Consider the following 25,084-nt stretch of genomic DNA (forward strand, 5'->3'; position numbering starts at 1 on the left):
ACTGCCAGGACGTACGTGTACCTGTATATGAGCTGGTAGTAATAGCGGACGTAGGATGTATATAGTATACAGTATAGAGACCCGTTCACTGCCAGGATGTACGTGTACCTGTATATGAGCTGGCAGTAATAGCGGACGTAGAATGTATATAGTATAGAGACCCCTTCATTGCCAGGACGTACGTGTACCTGTATATGAGCTGGTGGTAATAGCGGACGTAGAATGTATATAGTATACAGTATAGAGACCCCTTCACTGCCAGGACGTACGTGTACCTGTATATGAGCTGGTAGTAATAGCGGACGTAGGATGTATATAGTATAGAGACCCCTTCACTGCCAGGACGTACGTGTACCTGTATATGAGCTGGTGGTAATAGTGGACGTAGGATGTATATAGTATACAGTATAGAGACCCCTTCACTGCCAGGATGTACGTGTACCTGTATATGAGCTGGTAGTAATAGCGGATGTAGGATGTATATAGTATACAGTATAGAGACCCCTTCACTGCCAGGATGTACGTGTACCTGTATATGAGCTGGTGGTAATAGCGGATGTAGGATGTATATAGTATACAGTATAGAGACCCCTTCACTGCCAGGACGTACGTGTACCTGTATATGAGCTGGTAGTAATAGCGGACGTAGGATGTATATAGTATACAGTATAGAGACCCCTTCACTGCCAGGACGTACGTGTACCTGTATATGAGCTGGTGGTAATAGCGGACGTAGGATGTATATAGTATACAGTATAGAGACCGCTTCACTGCCAGGACGTACGTGTACCTGTATATGAGCTGGTGGTAATAGCGGACGTAGGATGTATATAGTATACAGTATAGAGACCCCTTCACTGCCAGGACATACGTGTACCTGTATATGAGCTGGTAGTAATAGCGGACGTAGGATGTATATAGTATACAGTATAGAGACCCCTTCACAGGTATAATTGATGTGTTCCCATCTTTTAGAGGAACTGTCATTTTTTCTGTCATTTCTATTTCAGTAAATACTTTCCCATGAAATTAAAAATTTTAGAACATATTTTATCTATTCCTCTGTAATTCCTCCTAGAAATTTATGAATAAATTGACAACTGTGTGTAACCATTCCCCTGAGACTGACTGCACTGATTGGACAGTGTCAGCCTTCGTAAGGACACACCCCCAACTGGTAACACCCAGTTGTCAATTTTTGCTCACATTTCTAGGAAGAGTAACAGAGGAACGGCTCAACGTAGCGTTCTAAGAAAAGCATCTCTAGAATTGTTATTTCATGTGAGATATGTCAAGAGAGGCAAGGCCGCATCTACCATGAGGCCGTGTTGAGCCTCTGGTCTCAGGCGGCACCCTGCAGTGTCTCAGAGGGGGCGGCATTACAGAGCCGATGGCTGAGGTTCCCTCCACTTAGCAGCTGCAGGATGTTCTGCCTCCTTAAGAACAGCACCTCCCTGACCCCCCTCCCCTGCTGTCCACTCTCCAGTCGCCATTGTAATACGATCCTGCTCAGTGTCGGGACGGAGAGGGAGGTGCGCAGGGTGTCTGCTCTGCAACTGAAGGGAAATCCTGACGTGATGGACTCACCAACACTCGCTAGTGGTTTCCCTTGGAGTCTCCGTGCACAGCAAGAGAAGATCCATATAGGCAGCAGCCTGTACAAAAGGTAAGTGTGTGTAATGTATGTATTGTAGTGTATAGTGTATGTCTAGTGTGTAATGTATATAGTGGTGTGTAATATATGTATTGTAGTGTATAGTGTATGTCTAGTGTGTAATGTATGTATTGTAGTGTATAGTGTATGTCTAGTGTGTAATGTATATAGTGGTGTGTAATATATGTATTGTAGTGTATAGTGTATGTCTAGTGTGTAATGTATGTATTGTAGTGTATAGTGTATGTCTAGTGTGTAATATATGTATTGTAGTGTATAGTGTATGTCTAGTGTGTAATGTATATAGTGGTGTGTAATATATGTATTGTAGTGTATAGTGTATGTCTAGTGTGTAATGTATGTATGTATTGTAGTGTATAGTGTATGTCTAGTGTGTAATGTATATAGTGGTGTGTAATATATGTATTGTAGTGTATGGTGTATGTCTAGTGCGTAATGTATATAGTGGTGTGTAATGTATATAGTGGTGTGTAATGTATGTATTGTAGTGTATACTGTATGTCTAGTGCATAATGTACATAGTGGTGTGTAATGTATGTGTATACTGTATGTCTAGTGTGTAATGTATATAGTGGTGTGTAATTTATGTATTGTAGTGTATAGTGTATGTCTGGTGTGTAATGTATGTATTGTAGTGTATGTCTAGTGGGTATTGTAATGTATGTAGTGTATAGTGTATGTAGCGTGTAATGTATGTACTGTACATTCGTTTCTTGCCCTGCCATTCCGCTCTTTTCAATCACGCAGGCGCCGCGGTGACGTCATCACGCCACTTACATCATTCAGCTCCAGCAGGCCTGCGTTGCTAGAGGACGGTGCGGGAACAGGATCAGGTAACCATGTAACGTCTGTTTTGTTTTTGTTTTGTTGTCCACTACTTGAAAACTGATGACTTATCCACTGGATAGGTCATAGGTCATCAGTATATCATCGGTGCGGGTCCAACACCCGGACCCTGCACTGATCAACCGTTCCGGTGGCTTGCGAGCATCGGATGTTATTGCCCGTTATGCTATGTACAGAGCTGGAAGCAGTTGACTCCGTACATAGCATAGCGGCCGTGCTGCAGAACTGCTCCTATTCACTTGAATTGTACTGCAGCTCGGCCGCTATTCCGTGGCCAGAGCCGACTGCTTCCGGCATGTACGGCCGATGCACGGAGGCAGCCAGAGTGGCTTAACGGTGCGGGGTCCAGATGTCGGACCCCCACAGATCATGTACTGATGACCTATCCGGTCGACAATCCCTTTAACAGTGTGAGTGACAATATCTACGGGGGGCTCTATGGGGCAATATCTACGGGGGTCTCTATGGGGCAATATCTACAGTGTACAACCAATTTCTATAACTATAGTTCCAAATATCAAATGATAACAACATGAGAAGTTCAATATCTTTATTAATAATCCATTAACAACAAGAACCGCTGTAAACCATTAAAATCAACAGGGTAGTAGGACAATGTGGTACACAGCAGGTTTGATATGTATGAATACCATGCCAGGGAGCAGTATCTACTGACACAAATACAAAAAAAGATATATATACAGAATATTATAGTACAATAAAGAAGAGTCGGATTTAGGCTATACACGTGTATATAAAAATACTCAAATGAATCATCACTCACAAACGTGTGCGTTTTTAGGTAGGTCACTAAATGATAGGGTATGCACAATTAGTGGCAAATTTCCCACGCAATGGTGATCGGTCCAAATAATGTATATACTAACTATGATTTGAAACCCCTATCTATGTAAGGCGTCTTTCGCACTACCGTTAATTTTGGAGTATTATTATATACACGTGTATAGCCTAAATCCTACTCTTCTTCTTTGTACTATAATATTTGGGATATATATCTATTTTTGTATTTGTGTCAGTATATACTGCTCCCAGGCATTGTATTCATACATATCAAACCCGCTGTGTACCGCATTGTCCTACTACCCTGTTGATTTTAATTGTCTGTGTACAACTGTTCTTGTTTTGAATGGATTGTTAATAAAGATATTGATATTCTCATTTTGTTATCCTTTGATTTTTAGAGATTGGTTGTATATTGAAGTAGTACCTAGTATCCATATCACATGTTACTACCGGGTATGTACCTTCTGTTATTTATAGGTTGTCAATATCTAAAGGGGGCCCTATTTACAGGGGGCACTGTGTGTGGGGGCGGAGCACAGTGTTTTGGTGCTATTATATTCTTGGTGTAGTGTTTGGCAACATGAGAATTTTATCTTCGTTTATAGGTGCGGAAATGTTTGAACAGTGAGAAGCTGAAGAAATCTGAGCGACAAACTGCAGAAATGGGCCGTGGCCGGGAGAAGTCATCATAGAGGGCTGGACCGGATGGAGAAGATAAGAGAAAAAGAACGGCTGGAATCTGAGAAGTAGTCACCTGTGAGTCACTCAATGTAAATGTTTATTCTTCCTCTAATCAGTACTGTAGTCACTGTTAAATCTGCAGAGAGATGAAACAGCATCTCCCAGCATATCCTCACTATTGTTCTGGCTATACTGGGAGCTGTAATTTTACGCCGTACAAACCTATACGGCAGGGATTAAACTGAATTTGCTAATTATTTCTGTACTGAGCTGTATTTATGTACTGAGGTTGGTTCTGGTTTTGTATATATTTACTGAGCTCGGTTCGGGTACTGTATATATGTATAAGCTTGGTTCTGGTATTGTTTATATGTACTGAGCTCTGTTCTGGTGCTGTATATAAGTACTGAGCTCTGTTCTGGTGCTGTATATAAGTACTGAGCTTGGTTCTGGTGCTGTATATATGTACTTAGCTTGGTTCTGGTGCTGTATATATATGTACTTAGCTTGGTTCTGGTGCTGTATATATGTACTGAGCTTGGTTGTGGTACTGTATTTATGTACTGGGCTTGGTTGTGGTACTGTATATATGTCATTTCAATTTTCACCTCAGGCAGAAAAACTAGAATCGGGGCCCCTTTAACTGGAGAAATAATACAGAAAATGTGTTCATACATAGGACTTCTAGGAAGAAGTTGGGGGAGGGGTTCTATTAGGGTTTGGGTCATGTGACCCAGGAGACTCAGTGATAACTCTTGACCACCACTAGTTGGAGAATGGGGGCATTTGGCTTCATAACCCCCCCCCCCCTTACAGCTTATATGTTTGTGGGGGTGGGAGATGGAGAGGAGTGTTCTATATCTACCTGCACGACGTGAAGCTCCTTGTCCCAATGCAAAGTATATAACGGGGCCCCACAATTATCACGTGTCATTTATACTACTAGTCTCTTAATATGGGGCAGAGGGGTATTTTGGGCACAGGGTTTGGTGAGTCTTCACCCCCTGCAGTCGCTATAGTTACGTCCCTGCATGCCGAAGTTCTTGAATTTCATGTCTTGCAGCTGAATTCTATATATAGTACATTTACATCACATTACATTATTATATGACTTTTTCGTCAGTGAAAATATCCTCATATAATAATCACCTAAAAATAATGATCTAAAAATCCCCCACAATATTTTACTTGGTATTTGCCCTATTTGAAATGGTTTGTTTGCAGCCGCACCAGCCATCTGCATCTAGAAGAAAAGCTGAAGACGACGCATTATCTAATTAAACGTAATTGCGTCTTGATGAGAGTAAGGAGCGGTAATGCACTCAGCAGCAGATCTCGACGTCCAATTCCCATTTCTGGCCGTGTCATGAGAAACCAAATGATGTCCTTTATGGAAACCATCCCCATCATCAGGCTCAATAAACCTGCCACCCCGGCCAGTGACGAATGGGACATCAGCGCCAGGTTTAAAGGGACAGAGGAGCCTTTGATGGGGCGTAAATCTCTGATTCATTTATTAGGGATTAATGGGGATATAAGTGAGACTAAGCACTAAGGGGGCAGAAAACGAAGGTGCGCGCCATTCATCTCCTGCCAGAGCAGTTATTAAGCCTTGATTTGTGGCGGGATTGAAGGTTGGAGGATAGCGAGTTGGATGGACCTCTGGGGTGCCATTGAAGTCGATGACCCAGGCCGGGAATCGGAGGGCACCTGTGCGGTGATTTATGGGCAGGACAGAAGGCCGCAGCTGCAGTTTGAGCCGAGCTACGTTGCTCTCTTCCTCTAGTGACTCTTGGTTCTTCTCTTCCGTACTTGGTGGTGGTCACTCGGGACCTAGAGAACATAATGGGAACAATTAATCCCTATAGAGCTCTGTCAATGAACTGTATTCAGAGACTGCAGACGCAAGAGGATCCGTTTCTGAAGCGCCAGCAGTCTGCAGGATCAGTGCTGATCACGTCAACTCGGAGAAGAAAGTTTGTGGAAACTTTTTGGAGGACTTGTATGGCATGTTTATATGGTCAGGGCTGTATGGACTATATCTGCAGACTAGGAAGGTTAGATGCCAGCTGGGCAGGGTGAGACATTGGCACTTAGGGATGGCCCGTCCATCGCAGCCTTAGCAATAGCATTTGTGAATAGGTGTGAGAAGTCACATGGGAGTGGCTGTGACAACATCTCTCTCAGACCTTCATCATTCACTGTGTCTAGTAATAGGGGAGTGGCTGTGACAACATCTCTCTCAGACCTTCATCATTCACTGTGTCTAGTAATAGGGGAGTGGCTGTGACAACATCTCTCTCAGACCTTCATCATTCACTGTGTCTAGTAATAGGGGAGTGGCTGTGACAACATCTCTCTCAGACCTTCATCATTCACTGTGTCTAGTAATAGGGGAGTGGCTGTGACAGCATCTCTCTCAGACCTTCATCATTCACTGTGTCTAGTAATAGGGGAGTGGCTGTGACAACATCTCTCTCAGACCTTCATCATTCACTGTGTCTAGTAATAGGGGAGTGGCTGTGACAACATCTCTCTCAGACCTTCATCATTCACTGTGTCTAGTAATAGGGGAGTGGCTGTGACAGCATCTCTCTCAGACCTTCATCATTCACTGTGTCTAGTAATAGGGGAGTGGCTGTGACAACATCTCTCTCAGACCTTCATCATTCACTGTGTCTAGTAATAGGGGAGTGGCTGTGACAACATCTCTCTCAGACCTTCATCATTCACTGTGTCTAGTAATAGGGGAGTGGCTGTGACAACATCTCTCTCAGACCTTCATCATTCACTGTGTCTAGTAATAGGGGAGTGGCTGTGACAACATCTCTCTCAGACCTTCATCATTCACTGTGTCTAGTAATAGGGGAGTGGCTGTGACAACATCTCTCTCAGACCTTCATCATTCACTGTGTCTAGTAATAGGGGAGTGGCTGTGACAACATCTCTCTCAGACCTTCATCATTCACTGTGTCTAGTAATAGGGGAGTGGCTGTGACAACATCTCTCTCAGACCTTCATCATTCACTGTGTCTAGTAATAGGGGAGTGGCTGTGACAACATCTCTCTCAGACCTTCATCATTCACTGTGTCTAGTAATAGGGGAGTGGCTGTGACAACATCTCTCTCAGACCTTCATCATTCACTGTGTCTAGTAATAGGGGAGTGGCTGTGACATCTCTCTCAGACCTTCATCATTCACTGTGTCTAGTAATAGGGGAGTGGCTGTGACAACATCTCTCTCAGACCTTGCAGACACTGAAGCGCCTAGGGAGAGTGTCAGGGACTGCAAGGGGTTAAGAAAGGATGGAACGGTTTAAAATAATGCCCAGGACCAGGATTGGTTAACAAGGGGTAAGAGGGGCGTGGTTAAGAAGATATAAGGCAGGGGTTTAGAGCAGAAAGCCCTCTTACCTTCAAGCTGCAGTGGAAGAAACACCCGCCCTCCCTCCCCTGGTGGTGTTGGTTTTGAAAAAAATTTCTACGGTTATATTCTTGTTCTGGCGTTTTTTGTTTATTTTTTCAGTTTTTTTCGTAGATGTCACAGCTGGCGGAAAGTACGGCAGATGAAGACGGAGGTAGCACCCTACATGCCTGATGGAGACAGGGAGCATCGGCATTTCAGGAGAAGGAGAGACAAAGATATATATATATATGTCTTCATGCCGATGTTTGTAAATAAGAATAAAGCTGTGGCCACTTCCACATTTCCATAAAGAAGGTGTTGGTGTGTTAATTCAAAGAAGGATGGTTAAGGTCCTGGGCAGGTAAAGTGGATAATGGGTCCTTGCAGTCTTCATCATTCACTGTGTCTAGTAATAGGGGAGTGGCTGTGACAACATCTCTCTCAGACCTTCATCATTCACTGTGTCTAGTAATAGGGGAGTGGCTGTGACAACATCTCTCTCAGACCTTCATCATTCACTGTGTCTAGTAATAGGGGAGTGGCTGTGACAACATCTCTCTCAGACCTTCATCATTCACTGTGTCTAGTAATAGGGGAGTGGCTGTGACAACATCTCTCTCAGACCTTCATCATTCACTGTGTCTAGTAACAGGGGAGTGGCTGTGACAACATTTTTCTCAGAGCCTTATCGCTTATTTCTAGTAACAGGGGAGTGGCTATGACAAAAAAAATTCTCAAACCCTCACCATCAAGTGTGTCTAGTAATAGGGGAGTGGTTGTGACAACTTTTTTTTCTCAAACCCTCACCATCCAGTGTGTCTAGTAATAGGGGAGTGGCTGTGCCAACTTTTTTCTCAAACCCTCACCATCTAGTGTGTCTAGTAACAGGGGAGTGGCTGTGACAACATTTGGAATATATAGAGCGCACCTCATGTTTTCCCTCTGGGCAGGGGATTGAGTGTCCATTCATCATAACTAAATCGACGCAGGAGATAAAGCAAAATAGGGGTTAATGTCCATTGATTTCCTCACATTGTCAGTAAATATGAGCACACCGGACCCTTGAGGTTTGTCAAAATCACCTGTCTTAAAGGTTCTCCCGCTCCAGTGTGTGACTCACGGCCGCCTGTGCTGACTCATGGAGATAATATATGATCTGAGCAAAACGGTAGTAGTAACGCAGAGGACGTGTCAAGGACTTGTATTTACTGGGGGAGTTCAGTGGGAACCGCTCAAAAACGTAATTACCCAATCACAGAACTTCTGTACATTGTCCAAGAAAAGCGAAAGGAGCCAATATGTAATTCATCCCATAAATCGAATATTTAAAAAAAAAAAAACAAAAAAAAAACACTTTTAAAGGGGCACTCCTATTATAGAATCCCTTTAAGAAGTTATCCAATATTAGAAAAAAGGATCTGCTTTTTTTTTTCTAGACAGTGTCACTGCATGGGCTATAACGAAAGGGGCTGAGCTGCAATACCAGACATAGCCTTTAGACAAGAGTGGCGCTGTTTATGGACAAAAAAGCAGATCCTTTCTAATCCTAGACAACCACTTTAAAGGACGGGTGTCGCGAAAAAAAATAATTTTCTATCAATTTGCTTTTAGTGTTTTATTAAAAATTTTTTTTATTTATTTGTGTGTTTGTGTGTTACTTTTTTTATTTTTACACTTTTTCTTCCCTATGGGGGCTGCCATTTTTTTTCTCCATTTCTGTATGTGTCGATTAACGACACATACAGACATGGAATACGGCACATACAGCCCCATAGTGAATTCGAACGGCGCCCGTTCCATCCACTATGCTGTACGCCGTCTGTGTGGGAACGGCGCATGCGCCGCTCCCACACAGTCCAAATTGAAGGTCTTCGGCCGAGCGACGTCCGGCGCCATTTTCTTGTGGACCGGAAGTCGCGGCCGGACAGTAAGATTACTACTTCCGGTCGCGGCTTCCGGACTTGTGCACTTGGAGCGGAGGTAGCAGACGGAGCGGATGGACTGGAGGGAGCGGCGGCGGCAGGAGCAGGTAAGAGATTTCTATGTATGTTCGTGTTTCAGTGTGTTTTACTACTGTATGTAAACCTACTACACTGTGTGTTAGCTCAAAAAATGGCGACACACAGTGTAGGAGGTTTGACCGTTCAATCCCCTCGTTTCTCCCGGCACTAGCCAGGATAAAGGAGGGGGGATTCTGTGAGCTCACTAGAGCGAGTGTGTATTCTCAAATTTTGCAGCATAAAGCAATGTGGTTGCTTTACCACATGCAATGCTGCAATTTTGGGAATTGCTCCCTCTAGTGACCAATACATGGAAATGTTATAAATTAGAATCTAATTTATAATATTTCCTGACTCATGAAAAAATTAGAACAATGTTTAATCATTTATACACTAATTGTTTAACTAAAAATATATATATTTTTTTCCTAGCGACACATTCCCTTTAAGACATGTCATGGAGGGAGCTGAGTATTCTGTAGGGCATCTCAGCAGTACTTTAGGTGGTAGGCAGTGACCACCCTTGCAGAGCTGCCAGTGACGGGGCAGTATCATGATGTGTGGAGAGGAATGGAGACAAGTGGGAGATCAGACTAATAGATGAAGTAGCCTTGTCCCCAAAGGTCACATCAGATCGGGGCTGATGCACCACAGTGATCGTCCAGGTTTTTTTGTCTTGTGGCCGCCATCTTTTTGATACAATCTGGTCTTCTCCATTGTTATTTCGGACGCCGACACTGCAGGAGACAGATTTACAGGCCTGATGGGATCCATGACCAGGTGCAGAATAAGCAAATTATAGACTTCCTTACTACAGCTCAACGAGAGGTTAAATCAATTTACTCTTGAAGTGCTTGGACCTGGAGGAGGATCATATTGATCGTGTCTCATTTTGCCATCATTTCGGTATGTTTATGTTTTATATTTTATGTTTTTTATGTTATTTTTTATTTTTTTTGCTTTTTCGGTCTCTAAAGGCCGTTTTATACGGGGCAAATATTGGGCAAACAAGTGTCTACAGTATCTCCATCAGGGTCCTAAAGGGACTGAGTGTATGCAAAAAACATGTCCCTGTCAACTGATTGGCCTAAAGCAATCACCTGACAGCCCCAGAGGACCTTTAACCCCTTAAGGACCGAGCCATTTTTCATTTTTTCGTTTTGCTTTTTCACGCCCCACGGTCCAAGAGCCATAACTTTTTTTTCTTTTGCCGGAGGAGTTGTAGTTTCTAATGGCACCATTTAAAATACCATATAATGTATTGGGAGACTGAAAAAAAAATATTTGCGGGCTGACATTGGAAAAAACTGCGATTCTTACATTGTTTTTTTGGTTTTCGTTTTTACGGCTTTCACCGTGCGGTAAAAACAACAACTTCTGCAGCTCAATACGATTACGGTGATACCAAATTTATATCGTTTTTTTTTATATATTATAACTTTTTATTAAAAAAACTTTTTGTTAAAAAAAAAAAATTGTTTTGTGAGAGCCATAAATTGTTTTTTTTTAATTTTTCCGTGGATTGAGCGGTGTGAGGGCTTGTATTTTGCGGGACGAGCGGTAGGTTTTGTTGGTACCATGTTTTTTTTTTTTCACTACTAATAACTTTATTAAACTTTTTTTTTTTACCCCATTTATTAGTTCCCCTACGGGACTTGAATACTAATGTATTGCAGTACATTGACAGGATTTAACAGAAGTCTGTGAAAATGAGACACAGCTTAACAGAGGCCATGACAATCACTAGCGCCCCAGCGATCGCGGTGTGGCGGCGCGCATGAGCCGTCGGAGCGGGCCGCCCCCCTCTTTTCAATGCTTCGGATGCTGTGGTCACGATTGACAGCAGCATTTGAGGGGTTAAACAGCCAGAATCAGCGCGATTGCTGTTCCCGGCCTTTAGTTTGGGCTGTCATCTGTAAAACACAGCTGACACCCGCAGGGTATGGAGGGCGCTCAGCCCGTGAGCGCCCTCCATACTTCTCTATGACACTTCTCACGTACATGTACTTGATAATGCGTCAAGGGGTTAATAAAAAAATGTGCCCATCTTTTTGTTACCATCCCCAGTATTGTATGGGACACCATGCGGGATACCTCCAGGACTGGTAGGGTTTCTAATGACCAGGATGAGAGCGTTCCATGGTAAGAGCAGGAGGACTAGGTCGCCGGTAGTGAGTGAGATCAATCATTACCCATCGATGCCCGGACTGGATGGATCCCCGTAGCCTGGGATTAGTTTGATATATTTCCATTCCAGCAAAAACACCTTCTTACAATAACCATTGATGAGTGAGATGGGAATATCCCTTTCCGTAACCCCCCCCCAATATGGCTTTTTATGGCGTCACTAAGGGGCCCTAGGCTAGAGTGCTGCCTTTTTATGGTGCTCTAGTCTAAGTGCTGCAGGGGTGTCCCGGACGGTCCCTGTCAATTAACATTTTAGATGCCACAGTCATTAGAGGATGCGGCACCTAAGTGGTTTGCGGAGGGAGGGTATCCTCTATGTAAGCCCACAGCACCGACACAACTGCGGAATGACCATGGGTTACCATGGCAGCCAAGGGTCTAAAAGTGGCCACCAGGTCTGCCGTGTAAGGAAGCCTGCTAGTGTAAAACTGGTATGCATAATACATTGCAACACAGAAGTATTGCAATATATTATGGAAGCGATCAAAGGATCGCCTCTTCAAGTCCCTTACTGGGACTAAAAGTAAAAAACTGTTCAAGAAAGTGTTTTGTCAAATAAAAAAACTGTTTCCGGAATTAGTAGTTATGGAATTAGCGCAACTAGCTGTGCTACACTTTTTCCGTAACTTTCATTCACTTCTAGTGAACTCGGCTGTTTCCAGAATTCCCGTCCACTTCTGCGCTGATTCTCCATCTGGATGCAGCAACCGGAATGTGGCGGGAGATAGTGAGCAGTTTCCAGAGGTGGGACCTGCATCTTTCAGATATTTATGGCATATCCTATGAATATGCCATTAATGTCTAAGATGGCAATACCCCTTTAAGGGCCAAAATAGGCTGGACAGTAAAGGGTTAATCAATATGTAATGCACTAAATAGACAGAACGTCCAACCTCATATGTTGTCCTCATTGCGGAATCGGGGTCAGACTGGCCCACCAGAGGATTAGAAGATCCTTTGATGGGTCCACTCCCCCACCCAATAAAATTCAAGAAGCTGTATTAATGCCCATATATTCCAGTCATCATGACCATACAATATCACTATAATAGTACTAGCCCTTCGTGTTTCCATATTACAGTATAACAGTTCCATATACTACCATACCCATCATTGCCACAGTGCCCATATACTAGTATGAGGCACAGTACCCATATATAGCATGTATATGTATAGGGCTCATGTAATAGCGGGAGGACCCTCTAACTAATTTTTTCTGGTGACCCAGAGTACTCTAGTCTGACACTAGACCTTTTTAATATATGGAAACTTATGATCCAAGTAGAAACCCCCATAAACCCTATGCAAACTCAACCAAAAATGATGGCCACCAATGTCCCAGATCTTGCTTGCCCACATTCTACACTGTGGCCAAAAGTACCCCAGTCCAATACTAGACCTTTTTAGTATATGGAAACTTATAATCCAAGTAGAAACCCACATAAACCCTATGTAAACTCAACCAAAAATGATGGCCACCAAAGCTTGCTTGCCCGCATTCTCCACCATGTATGAGATGTTTACAATATAAAAAAAAACCAAGAGATTGGACCCTGAAAGCACAAATAGAAGGTATAACTGGCCATGTGTTTTTCATCAGTTCTCTTCTCATGACCATAAATCATTGGCAGGACCTGAGATAGGAAACTTACTGTGTAAGGAGCTTCTGGTGCTGTTACATTAAATTAAAGCAGATGAAGAAGTGCTTGGATGATGGAACCCACTGTACTATGGAGCTGCACTACTTCACTACATAGTCCTGTCTTATCAATATGTGGCTGTTATGGGGGATGAGAAGGGCTGAGCAGTCTTCATCTATTATACTAGGTCAAGGTGAGCCTGAGCAGTTGGCCTTGATAACGTGGCTTATCGGAGAATTGTTTCATTATAAACCTTTTAAGAAGAAGAAGAAGAGAGAGTGCAAAAGACCTGAGCGTGTTTTCAGGAGATGTTGTACCTCCAGGGATCTCAAGATGGCTCAGATATGTAAGAATTGGCCAGGAGCCATAGTTTGAGTTATGACTGACGCTTCAGTAGTTATAGACCATGCAGAGAGAGTAAGGGCTGGATTAAACACGGTCGTTCTCTGGTACGGATGAGGCCGTTATATCAGGTTACATGGAATGAGATAAAACAATGTTTTATGAATCTAGCATACCTATCCTGAAAGATGGATGTTAATGTTTTAATTAAAATGTTGTGGGAAAAATTCCAAATCTAAGGCTGTGCATTGAATCAGTGTAAAAGAAAGAGATGAATGTGCAGGGGCTATGCATTTCTGTGAAGCTTGGGTGACTCTGTGACAGTGTGATGTCCTCAGAAAATGCCGGTTGTAGTTAATTCCTGGACCCAATGACAAGAGAAAGCAAAAGTCAGGAGCCTCTGTATTACTTAAAACTCATAGTGATACAACAAACTACATCCTCATCTAACAGGCATGATGGCATTGCTTGTAAAGTCGGCCATACTGTTGGCTTAATATTGTAATATTGTTTATTTCTTATCTATCGTTTACACAGCACGTTTTCAGTTATAGGGGTTTTCTGGTATTAGAAAAAAAAGGGTTTGCTTTTTGTCCTGAAACAGCGCCACCCCTGTCCATGGGCTGTGTCTGGTATTACAGCTCAGCCCCATTCACTTGAATGTCTGCTGAGCTGTGTATCTAATCTGATCATGTGTGATACTGTCTGCTGCACGGTGTATCTAACCCCGTCATGTGTGATACTGTCCGCTGAGCCAGTGTATCTAAGCCTATCATGTGTGATACTGTCTGCTGAACTGTTGTATCTAATCCTATCATGTGTGATACTGTCTGCTGAGCACGTGTATCTAATCCTATCATGTGTGATACTGTTTGCTGAACCATTGTACCTAAGCCTATCATATGTGATACTGTCTGCAGAGTCGATGTATCACACATGACAGTTTGATACACAGGCTTAGCAGACGGTGTCACACATAATAGGCTTAGATAAACCAGCTCCACAGAGAGTATCACATGTGACAGGCTTAGATACACAGGCTCAGCAGACAGTATCACACATGATAGGCTTAGATACCCGGCTCAGCAGACAGTATCACACATGATAGGCTTAGATACACGGCTCAGCAGACAGTATCTCACATGATAGGCTTAGATACATGGCTCAGCAGCCAGTATCACACATGATAGGCTTAGATACACGGCTCAGCAGACAGTATCTCACATGATAGGCTTAGATACATGGCTCAGCAGACAGTATCACACATGATAGGCTTAGATACACGGCTCAGCAGCCAGTATCTCACATGATAGGCTTAGATACATGGCTCAGCAGACCGTATCACACATGATAGGCTTAGATACACGGCTCAGCAGCCAGTATTTCACATGATAGGCTTAGATACACGGCTCAGCAGCCAGTATCTCACATGATAGGCTTAGATACATGGCTCAGCAGCACACTGTCCCTGGAGATTCTATTTGTCAGTCATGCTCTCACAGTTTATTTTGCTCTCTACCTTTTTTGCTTCATTTGGAGCCCACACTCCGTCCTCTTTCTCTCCCCTCTCCTCCTTTTTTCTTAGGTAAATTCCTCTCTCGGGTCTTGGTTTTCCTCTGTTAATTTCTGCCTAATCCTGCAAAAAAAAAAAGTTCCATTTGACTCCACGCTGAGCAGAAATGAGGGGGGTCCTGCTCGCGGCTCCGGGTAAATTCGGTGTGTGGACATTTTTATTGGTGTCTTTAAGTATTTATTAATGTGGCCATCAGCGAGTTGTGTGTCCAGTGGGAAGATGATAGTCGCACAGCCCCTCCCCGTCCCGGACCCTCCTATACACTGGGGCTGGTGCCTGCAGAGCTTAGAGGAGAAGGTTGGAGAGAAGAACAAGGAGGGGCCGGAGCATCACTTCACTGAGTAGTGGTAGATGAGCTCACAGCAATGATCATCCAGGACCAGCACTAAAGTGGTGGTGGAGACCTCCCGGAATATGGGGGCTTTTCTTAGACGTCAACGGCTGAGACCCCGTTTGGATTCTACGATGGTTGTGGAGATGGTTGAGCGTCCGACCTCCTGGATCCTGGCTGGTCTCATGGTCTTCCTTATGTCGGGCACGGTGACCTCTTGCCCTGAGTACTGCAGGTGTTACGGGTCCTTGATGCACTGCTTGGAGCCCAACACCATCAGCAACGTCTCGCTCTTAAGAGATGTGGAGAACATCACGGAAGCGTGAGTGTCACTTTTCTACGTCTTGTCCTACTAGAGCTGGGGAGATGTTCTGTAGAAGTTTTTTTGATGAACTTTGTTCTTGAGCATGGAGACAAGTGTGGTGGGTGGATGGCGGGTATAGATATAAAGATATTAAGGAGCTATGGGATCTTCTGACTTTCTTTTTATATACTTTTTAGGTTTAGTTATCATATTTATATGGTTTAGCGGTGGGTGTAAAAAAAAAACAAATAAAAAAAGACAAAGGTTACAATAAGTAAAAGTGAACGACTTATGAGGAAGAAAAGAATGAGCCAAAGAGTTTGTAATTAGATAGATATTGGTAGAAACATAGACAGTTTTGTATATAGATAGGCGATAATTAAGTCGATGAATATATAGAAGATGGATAAACAGACGAGCGATTTTAATACGTACAGTATATATATAAATGTAAGGAAGATAGTGGGAGAGATAAATATGAGCTAGGTATATAAAATGTAGGGATAGATAGGTAGGTAGATAGATAGATAGATATGAGATAGATAGATAGATATGAGATAGATAGATAGATATGAGATAGATAGATAGATATGAGATAGATAGATATGAGATAGATAGATATGAGATAGATAGATAGATAGATAGATATGAGATAGATATTAGATAGATAGATATGAGATAGATAGATATGAGATAGATAGATATGAGATAGATAGATATGAGATAGATAGATATGAGATAGATAGATATGAGATAGATAGATATTAGATAGATATTAGATAGATATTAGATAGATAGATATTAGATAGATATGAGAGATAGATAGATAGATAGATAGATATGAGATAGATAGATAGATATGAGATAGATAGATATGAGATAGATAGATAGATAGATATGAGATAGATATTAGATAGATATTAGATAGATATTAGATAGATAGATAGAGAGATAGATAGATATGAGATAGATATTAGATAGATAGATATGAGATAGATAGATAGATATGAGATAGATAGATAGATAGATGGATCGATATGAGAGAGATAGATAGATGGATAGATATGAGAGAGATAGATTGATGGATAGATAATTAGATAGATATGAGATAGATATTAGATAGATAGATAGATAGATATGAGATAGATATGAGATAGATAGGTAGATAGATATGAGATAGATAGATAGATAGATAGGTAGATAGATATGAGATAGATAGATAGATAGATAGATAGATAGATAGATAGATAGATATGAGATAGATAGATATGAGATAGATAATAGATAGATATGAGATAGATGGATAGATATGAGAGAGATAGATAGATGGATAGATATGAGAGAGATAGATAGATGGATAGATATGAGAGAGATAGATTGATGGATAGATAATTAGATAGATATTAGATAGATAGATAGATAGATAGATAGATAGATAGATAGATAGATAGATAGATAGATAGATAGATATTAGATAGATATGAGATAGATATGAGATAGATAGATAGATATGAGATAGATAGATAGATAATTAGATAGATATGAGATAGATATTAGATAGATAGATAATTAGATAGATAGATAACACTGTCCCTGTAGTGCGGTCAACAAGATCTATTGGTGGGGAATAGATATTACAGCGAGTAGACGACAATATGGGAACACATCCAGAAGTTACTTCAACCAACTTTATATGTCCTCAGCCAGGGAACACCTTTACACATGGTACTCATTACTACAGTTCAAAACAAGTATGTGTAGTAATAGTAACAATAGTAATAGTAACAATAGTAATAGTAACAGTAGTAATAGTAACAGTAGTAATAGTAACAGTAGTCCTAGTAACAGTAGTAATAGTAACAGTAGTAATAGTAACAGTAGTAATAGTAACAGTAGTAATAGTAACAATAGTAATAGTAACAATAGTAATAGTAACAGTAGTAATAGTAACAATAGTAACAGTAGTAATAGTAACAGTAGTAATAGTAGCAATAGTAATAGTAACAGTAGTCCTAGTAACAGTAGTAACAATAGTAATAGTAACAGTAGTAACAAGTAATAGTAACAGTAGTCATAGTAACATTAGTAACATAAGTAATAGTAACAATAGTAATAGTAACAATAGTAATAGTAACAATATTCCTAATAACAGTAGTCATAGCAACAGTAGTCATAGCAACAGTAGTCATAGTAACATAAGTAATAGTAACAATAGTAATATTAACAGTAGTAATAGTAACAGTAGTAATAGTAACAGTAGTAATAGTAACAATAGTAATAGTAACAGTAGTAATAGTAACAATAGTAACAGTAGTAATAGTAACAGTAGTAATAGTAATAGTAACAGTAGTCCTAGTAACAGTAGTAACAATAGTAATAGTAACAGTAGTAACAGTAATAATAGTAACAGTAGTAATAGTAACAGTAGTAATAGTAACAATAGTAATAGTAATAGTAACAGTAGTAATAGTAACAATAGTAATAGTAACAGTAGTAATAGTAACAGTAGTAATAGTAACAATAGTAATAGTAACAATAGTAATAGTAACAATAGTAACAGTAGTAATAGTAACAATAGTAACAGTAGTAATAGTAACAATAGTAATAGTAACCGTAGTCCTAGTAACAGTAGTAACAGTAGTAATAGTAACAGTAGTAACAGTAGTAATAGTAACAGTAGTAATAGTAACAGTAGTAATAGTAACAATAGTCCTAGTAACAGTAGTCATAGTAACAGTAGTAACATAAGTTATAGTAACAATAGTAACAGTAGTAACAAGTAATAGTAACAGCAGTCATAGTAACATTAGTAACATAAGTAATAGTAACAATAGTAATAGTAACAATAGTAATAGTAACAATAGTCCTAATAACAGTAGTCATAGCAACAGTAGTCATAGTAACATAAGTAATAGTAACAATAGTAATATTAACAGTAGTCATAGTAACAGTAGTAATAGTAACAATAGTAATATAAGTAATAGTAACAGTAGTCCTAGTAACAGTAGTCCTAGTAACAGTAGTCCTAGTAACAATAGTAACATAAGCAATAGTAATAGTAACAATAGTCCTAGTAACAGTAGTCCTAGTAACAGTAGTCCTAGTAACAGTAGTCCTAGTAACAGTAGTCCTAGTAACAGTAGTCATAGTAACAGTAGTAATAGTAACAGTAGTAATAGTAACAAAAGTAATATTAACAATAGTCATAGTAACAGTAGTAATAGTAATATTAACAATAGTCCTAGTAACAGTAGTAATAGTAACAATAGTCATAGTAACAGTAGTAATAGTAACAAAAGTAATATTAACAATAGTCCTAGTAACAGTAGTAACATAAGTAATAGTAACAATAGTCCTAGTAACAGTAGTAATAGTAACATAAGTAATATTAACAATAGTCCTAGTAACAGTAGTAATAGTAACCGTAGTAATAGTAACAGTAGTAATAGTAACAATAGTAACATAAGTAATAGTAACAATAGTCCTAGTAACAGTAGTAATAGTAACATAAGTAATAGTAACAATAGTCATAGTAACAATAGTAACATAAGTAATAGTAATAGTAACAGTAGTAATAGTAACATAAGTAATAGTAACAATAGTCATAGTAACTAGTAATAGTAACAATAGTAACATAAGTAATATTAACAATAGTCCTCGTAACAATAGTAATAGTAACAGTAGTAATAGTAACAATAGTCATAGTAACATAAGTAATAGTAACAATAGTCCTAGTAACAATAGTAATAGTAACAGTAACAATAGTAACATAAGTAATAGTAACAGTAACAATAGTAACATAAGTAATAGTAATAGTAACAATAGTATCATAATTAATATTAACAATAGTCCTAGTAACAGTAGTAATAGTAACATAAGTAATAGTAACAATAGTAATAGTAACAGTAGTAATAGTAACATAAGTAATAGTAACAATAGTAATAGTAACAATAGTCATAGTAACAGTAGTAATAGTAACAGTAGTCATAGTAACAGTAGTAACATAAGTAATATTAACAATAGTCCTAGTAACAGTAGTAACAGTAGTAATAGTAACAGTAACAATAGTAACATAAGTAATAGTAACAATAGTTCTAGTAACAATAGTAATAGTAACAGTAGTAATAGTAACAATAGTAACATAAGTAATAGTAACAATAGTCATAGTAACAGTAGTCATAGTAACAGTAGTCATAGTAACAGTAGTAACATAAGTAATATTAACAATAGTCCTAGTAACAGTAGTAATATTAACAATAGTCCTAGTAACAGTAGTAATAGTAACATAAGTAATAGTAGTAATATAACTTTTTATTTGCGTAGTCAAACTATTAAGTCACAGATATTGAAATGTCACTACAAGAAATATTATGTTAGGAAATCTAATCTAGCAGCGTAGAAACTATTCCCTGTCGGATGTCCCAAAAAAGATCAATACCACAGCTTGAAATGGCTGATAACAGGGAACAATAGATTGTGTTTATCTGCCCAACAAGTCAAGAGGGTATAGTGCTCCTTTAATGATACATGTGGAGGGCCCCCAACTTAGTGACTGAAAGTGTAAAATGTTAAGAAAATGAATTTCTAGTATGAAGGCAGAGGACCCCTTTAGTATCTGCAGGAAGAGACTTTATAATAGGCACCGAGCGACTGTCAAAGCAAAGATCTGATTGGCTGCTATGGATTATTATTGATAAATTGTCCAATACCACTGATCAATCTGTCTGTGGTGTTGGATTTTCTATGACTATTAAAGGGGCAATGGCCCTTTTCTAACTATTTCCATGTAATTCTTTTTCATTCAAATCCTATTTCCCCTTTAAAGAAAAGATTCCAAAAGTATCGGCTATAAATGCAAACATGATGTGAAAAAATGTTTTGAATAAAAAATGTCATTTAAAAAATATGATGTATTTATAAAAATCAGATACTGCGGGTCAATGTTTATTATAATGAGTGGATCGGAGAGCTGCTACTGTGCGTGTAATGGCACTATCCCCTCTAATGACAGTCCCCCCCTGCTGGGCCTGACGTATTAATGGACTGTGTTGAGTGGGAGTTCCGGCACTTGCCGAGTCTGATGGATTGCCCCCCAAGGTGTAGTGTTTGTGTACTACAGGAACACTTGGTGGGTCACTCCACAACAATCGGGGATTGAATAGAAGCAGATACACAGAATCACAGCTGGATTATTATACAGCAGGTTCAATGATCCAGCTCTGTTCTCCCGGAACATTCTCGAGGAGATAATGGGGGTTATACATACATCATTTAAGCATAACCCCCATTATCTCCTTTGTGATACATGTTGTTCTTAAATGGACTCTAAAAATGTTGAATGTTCCACAAGCAGTAAGTTATAAATATGTTATAATTTGATTGTAGACTCGGTGACCGTAATGACCGTTTGGCCAATATTACTTGGCTTGTGACATCATAGAGATACATAAAAAGATGTCCCCATTAATCGTTTTTTTTGAGCTGAGACCTGCTCAGATGATTAAAATCAAGGGGCCCTGAAGATCAGTATAACGCCCCAACCACCCTTGGAAATTGTATGAATTTCTATAACTTGAAAACTGGGAAAAGGGTTTCTAATAAAATCCCTGGTGGTCTAGGGTGGTAAAAAGGTTTATAATAGAATCCCTGGTGGTCTAGGGTGGTAAAAAGGTTTATAATGAAATCCCTGGTGGTTTAGGGTGGTAAAAGGATTTATAATGAAATCCCTGGTGGTCTAGAGTGGTAAAGGGGTTAAAATTATATATTTTTTTTGGCTGTCTAAGATGTGTAGGGAGTTATTTTTTAGATTCCCTGGTGGCCTAGGGTTATTAATAAAATCCCCGGTGGTCAAGAGTACTAAAAGGGTTCATTGTAATTTCCCTTTTTCTAGGGTAGTGAAGGGGTCAATGGTAAATTCAGAAAAGGGTCATATCGAAAAAGGGTCTGCACAAAATTGTGATTGTTCTGAGAAAATGTCTCAGCTGTGTGACATGTGCAAAAAATGTCTCATGTTGGGTGAGTCGTCTGTGACATGGGACAGCGTCCCAACTTTTCTGTGTGCTGTAGAGATTATTTTTTTTTACATTATCTGGGTGGTTGGACCCCCCTCTTTCTTATAGCAGCTCCCCACTCTGGCAAAAGGAGATGGGTCCTGAGCAGGAGACCCTCCTCTATTACATTTATATATTCTAATAGGGCATATGGACAAGGTTTTTCCTAAATGGACACCCCCTTTAAGGCTAGTGCCCAACTATGCTGCGCCCATTGCTTAGTAGCAGGGGGGCATGGCTGGTGTGTAGCACTGCTGAAGCTCATCATTTTTGTGGAGATCCAGTAACTTGGACTACAAACTACACCCAGGGCCAGCCTTAGGATAGATGGCGCCCCGTGCAAAATTAACTTTCGACGCCCCACCCCATCATAAAAAAAATACCTCTTAAAAATATATAATGCCCCCCACAGTATAATGCCCTATATAGTGCCCCCAACAGTAGAATGCCCCTTTAGTACCCCCATACAGTATAATAATTAATAATATATTCTATTATATTATAACCGCTTCAAGGACACAGTATTTTGTGCCCACACAGTATTATGCCCCCTAAGGGCCACACGCAGTATATTGCCCCCTGCAGTGCCCCTACACAGTATAATGTCTGCTTAGTGGCCTCCACACAGCATAATGCCCCCTCCCCTGGCTGCAACACACAGCCCATCCTTGTAGATAGTGTCCCCCTGTAGTATGTGCCATACAGCCTCCCTGTAGACCGTGCCATAATCATCCCCCACCTCCTCCTTGTAGACAGTGCCATACATCCCCCCACCTACCCCTTGTAGATCGTGCCATACAGCCCCCCTCCTGCCCATCTAGACAGTGCCCCCAAACAAAACTCACCTAGGCCTGGTTCCTACGACGAACTGAGCTGCTTCATGATCCTAGTGTAGGCTGGCGTGATCCTGTAGACTAGTACAGAGTTTCCCAACCTTTACAGACTCGAGGCACCACTGGAAAAATAAAATTTCCTCAGGGCACCCCTACCAAAAATTGTTTTGAGAAAGACCGAAAATGGCTACAAACAAGCACTACACTCGTAGGGTATGTTCACACAGCGTTATTTGTAATGCTAAAGACACAGGCAAAAAAGCACTCCAGGTATTTTCTGCCTCCTATTAAATTCAGTTAGAGGTCTGAGGTGGAAACCACTTGAAGACCATCAGCCCCCCACTCACAGTAAAACAACCATCAGACCCCACTCAAAGATTCCCCCTTATAGGTAGTGCCACACAGCCCCCTTGTAGGTAGTGCCACACAGCCCCCTTGTAGGTAGTGCCACACAGCCCCCTTGTAGGTAGTGCCACACAGCCCCCTTGTAGGTAGTGCCACACAGCCCCCTTGTAGGTAGTGCCACACAGCCCCCTTGTAGGTAGTGCCACACAGCCCCCTTGTAGGTAGTGCCACACAGCCCCCTTGTAGGTAGTGCCATACCACCCCTGTAGGTAGTGCCAGACACCCCCTTGTAGGTAGTGCCGCACAGCCCCCTTGTAGATAGCCCCCCTTCCTGTAGATAGCGCCACTGTAGATCCCTGAAGGAGCGGAATCCCCTTTGGCCGGAGATGCTGCTCCTGGATGGAGCGCTTGATGTCTCTGTCCATATATGGACAGTGACTTCCGGGGGAACTCCTGAAGTGGAATCCCCGTCCACAGCGTTGCTGACTCTGTGACCGGGGATTCCCCTCCAGGAGAAGCCTTTAACGTCACTGTCCATAAATGGGAGCTACACTAGCGCCAGTATATAGCAGAGTAGAGAGATACCTCCCTGCTCTGCTATAGTGTTCAATAGTATCTGCATCCAAAGGACGCAGATACTATTGAATGTGGCTTCGCCGCCGTCCATAGGGGGGCTGTCCTGACGGGCGGCACAGGCGCCCTCAGGCATGGTGTCGTTGCTAGCAGCCACTATGCCTGCTACAGCCGTAGCGAAGCCACTGAGTGAAGCGCCCATGTGGAAAGGCAGCTGCTGAGTCGCTGGGCTCGGGCGCTTCTAAAACAAGCAGGGGAAGGGAGCCAGCACACCATCCCCTTACATCTGCTGGACTTATGCACCCTGTGCAATTAAACAAGTCGCACACCCCTAATACCGGCCCTGACTACACCACACAGGAGAGAAAAATTGGCCTGGGGAATGGTAACTTCACTGTATAGTTAGATAGAAATCTAATTGTGCTCCCACAATATAAAGAAATTTAATTATAAGGTTCACTGAAATGACAACTGAGTAAAAAGATATCTTTAATAGTAACTAGTTTAAAAACAGGGGTAACACACCACTGTGACATAAGCCCCACCGTGAAAATTAAAAAATGTATTAAACAAAAAAACACTGAGTTATTATGATACCTATATCTCTGTGTTTAAACGATATTTGTAGGAATCAGCATATACCCAGGGCACAACAGTAGTACAAACCCAAATTGAAGCATAGGTGTCCAACAAAATTGGATCTCCTAACGCTGGGTGTAACACAGTATAATTGTCCCCAATGCACACATTCCATAGACATTAAACGACCCTACGCGTTTCAGATACTCATCCTCAGGGGTCCGTATCTTGGTAACTCTGGCCTCATCACCAGCGATATTAGTATTCAACAGCGGATATTCCGCTGTGCGTCACGGGAAGATGCACGTATCGATGTCAACGGCATACTTCATTGCAGGCGCTAGGTTACTATAAACGCTAAACTCCACCCATCGTATTCGGCGGCAACACATGAATTGACCAATCACAACACCCTCTCGATTCGTGACACCTGCCCATGTGACCCCCCGCCGTCAGCTGACAGCCAGGGGTCATCATCGGCCGCATCATGCCGAACGCGCAGGCGCAGTGGAAGCCAAGGACATATCGCCCGGACTGCCAGACACGAGGAGGTAAGCGCTAAAAGATGATGTGTTATAAGTATATCTTGCGGGACAGTATAACACCGCAAGTGGGCAACCTCACAAAGCAACTCAAGAGTAAATAAATACATATAAGGTGGACGAAGTTGCAGAAGTCCCTATTCCTTAGAAAAACTGACAAAACGATCTCTTTATGTGTTGGCTGATCAGTGTAGCCATCTCAAATAAGTAATGCAAAATGCAGATAAACACTCACCCACCCCGAGGTAAACCACCTATAGGGGGATGGTATCACACATTTAGATAAAACATGTATAATTAGTCTGCTCATTTAAACCTGCTGGTTGTATACATTCCAGTCTATGGATCCATTGCGCTTCCTTCCGTAAAATCA

At 41.1% G+C, this 25,084-nt stretch overlaps 1 protein-coding gene across 1 annotated transcript in view; it reads left to right on the forward strand.

The window, feature by feature from the left end:
• The first annotated feature begins 15,557 nt into the window (after positions 1-15,557).
• The window catches only part of NTRK1 (neurotrophic receptor tyrosine kinase 1), a 64,916-nt gene continuing 55,389 nt past the window's right edge, over positions 15,558-25,084 (forward strand). The window contains exon 1 of the mRNA XM_075844790.1: positions 15,558-15,807. Within this exon, the coding sequence (XP_075700905.1) occupies positions 15,569-15,807 (239 nt within the window). The 5' untranslated portion in view covers positions 15,558-15,568. The remainder of the gene's footprint in view (positions 15,808-25,084) is intronic.

This window comes from Rhinoderma darwinii, chromosome 12, assembly GCF_050947455.1.
Source record: "Rhinoderma darwinii isolate aRhiDar2 chromosome 12, aRhiDar2.hap1, whole genome shotgun sequence".
Classification (NCBI taxonomy): Eukaryota; Metazoa; Chordata; class Amphibia; order Anura; family Rhinodermatidae; genus Rhinoderma; species Rhinoderma darwinii.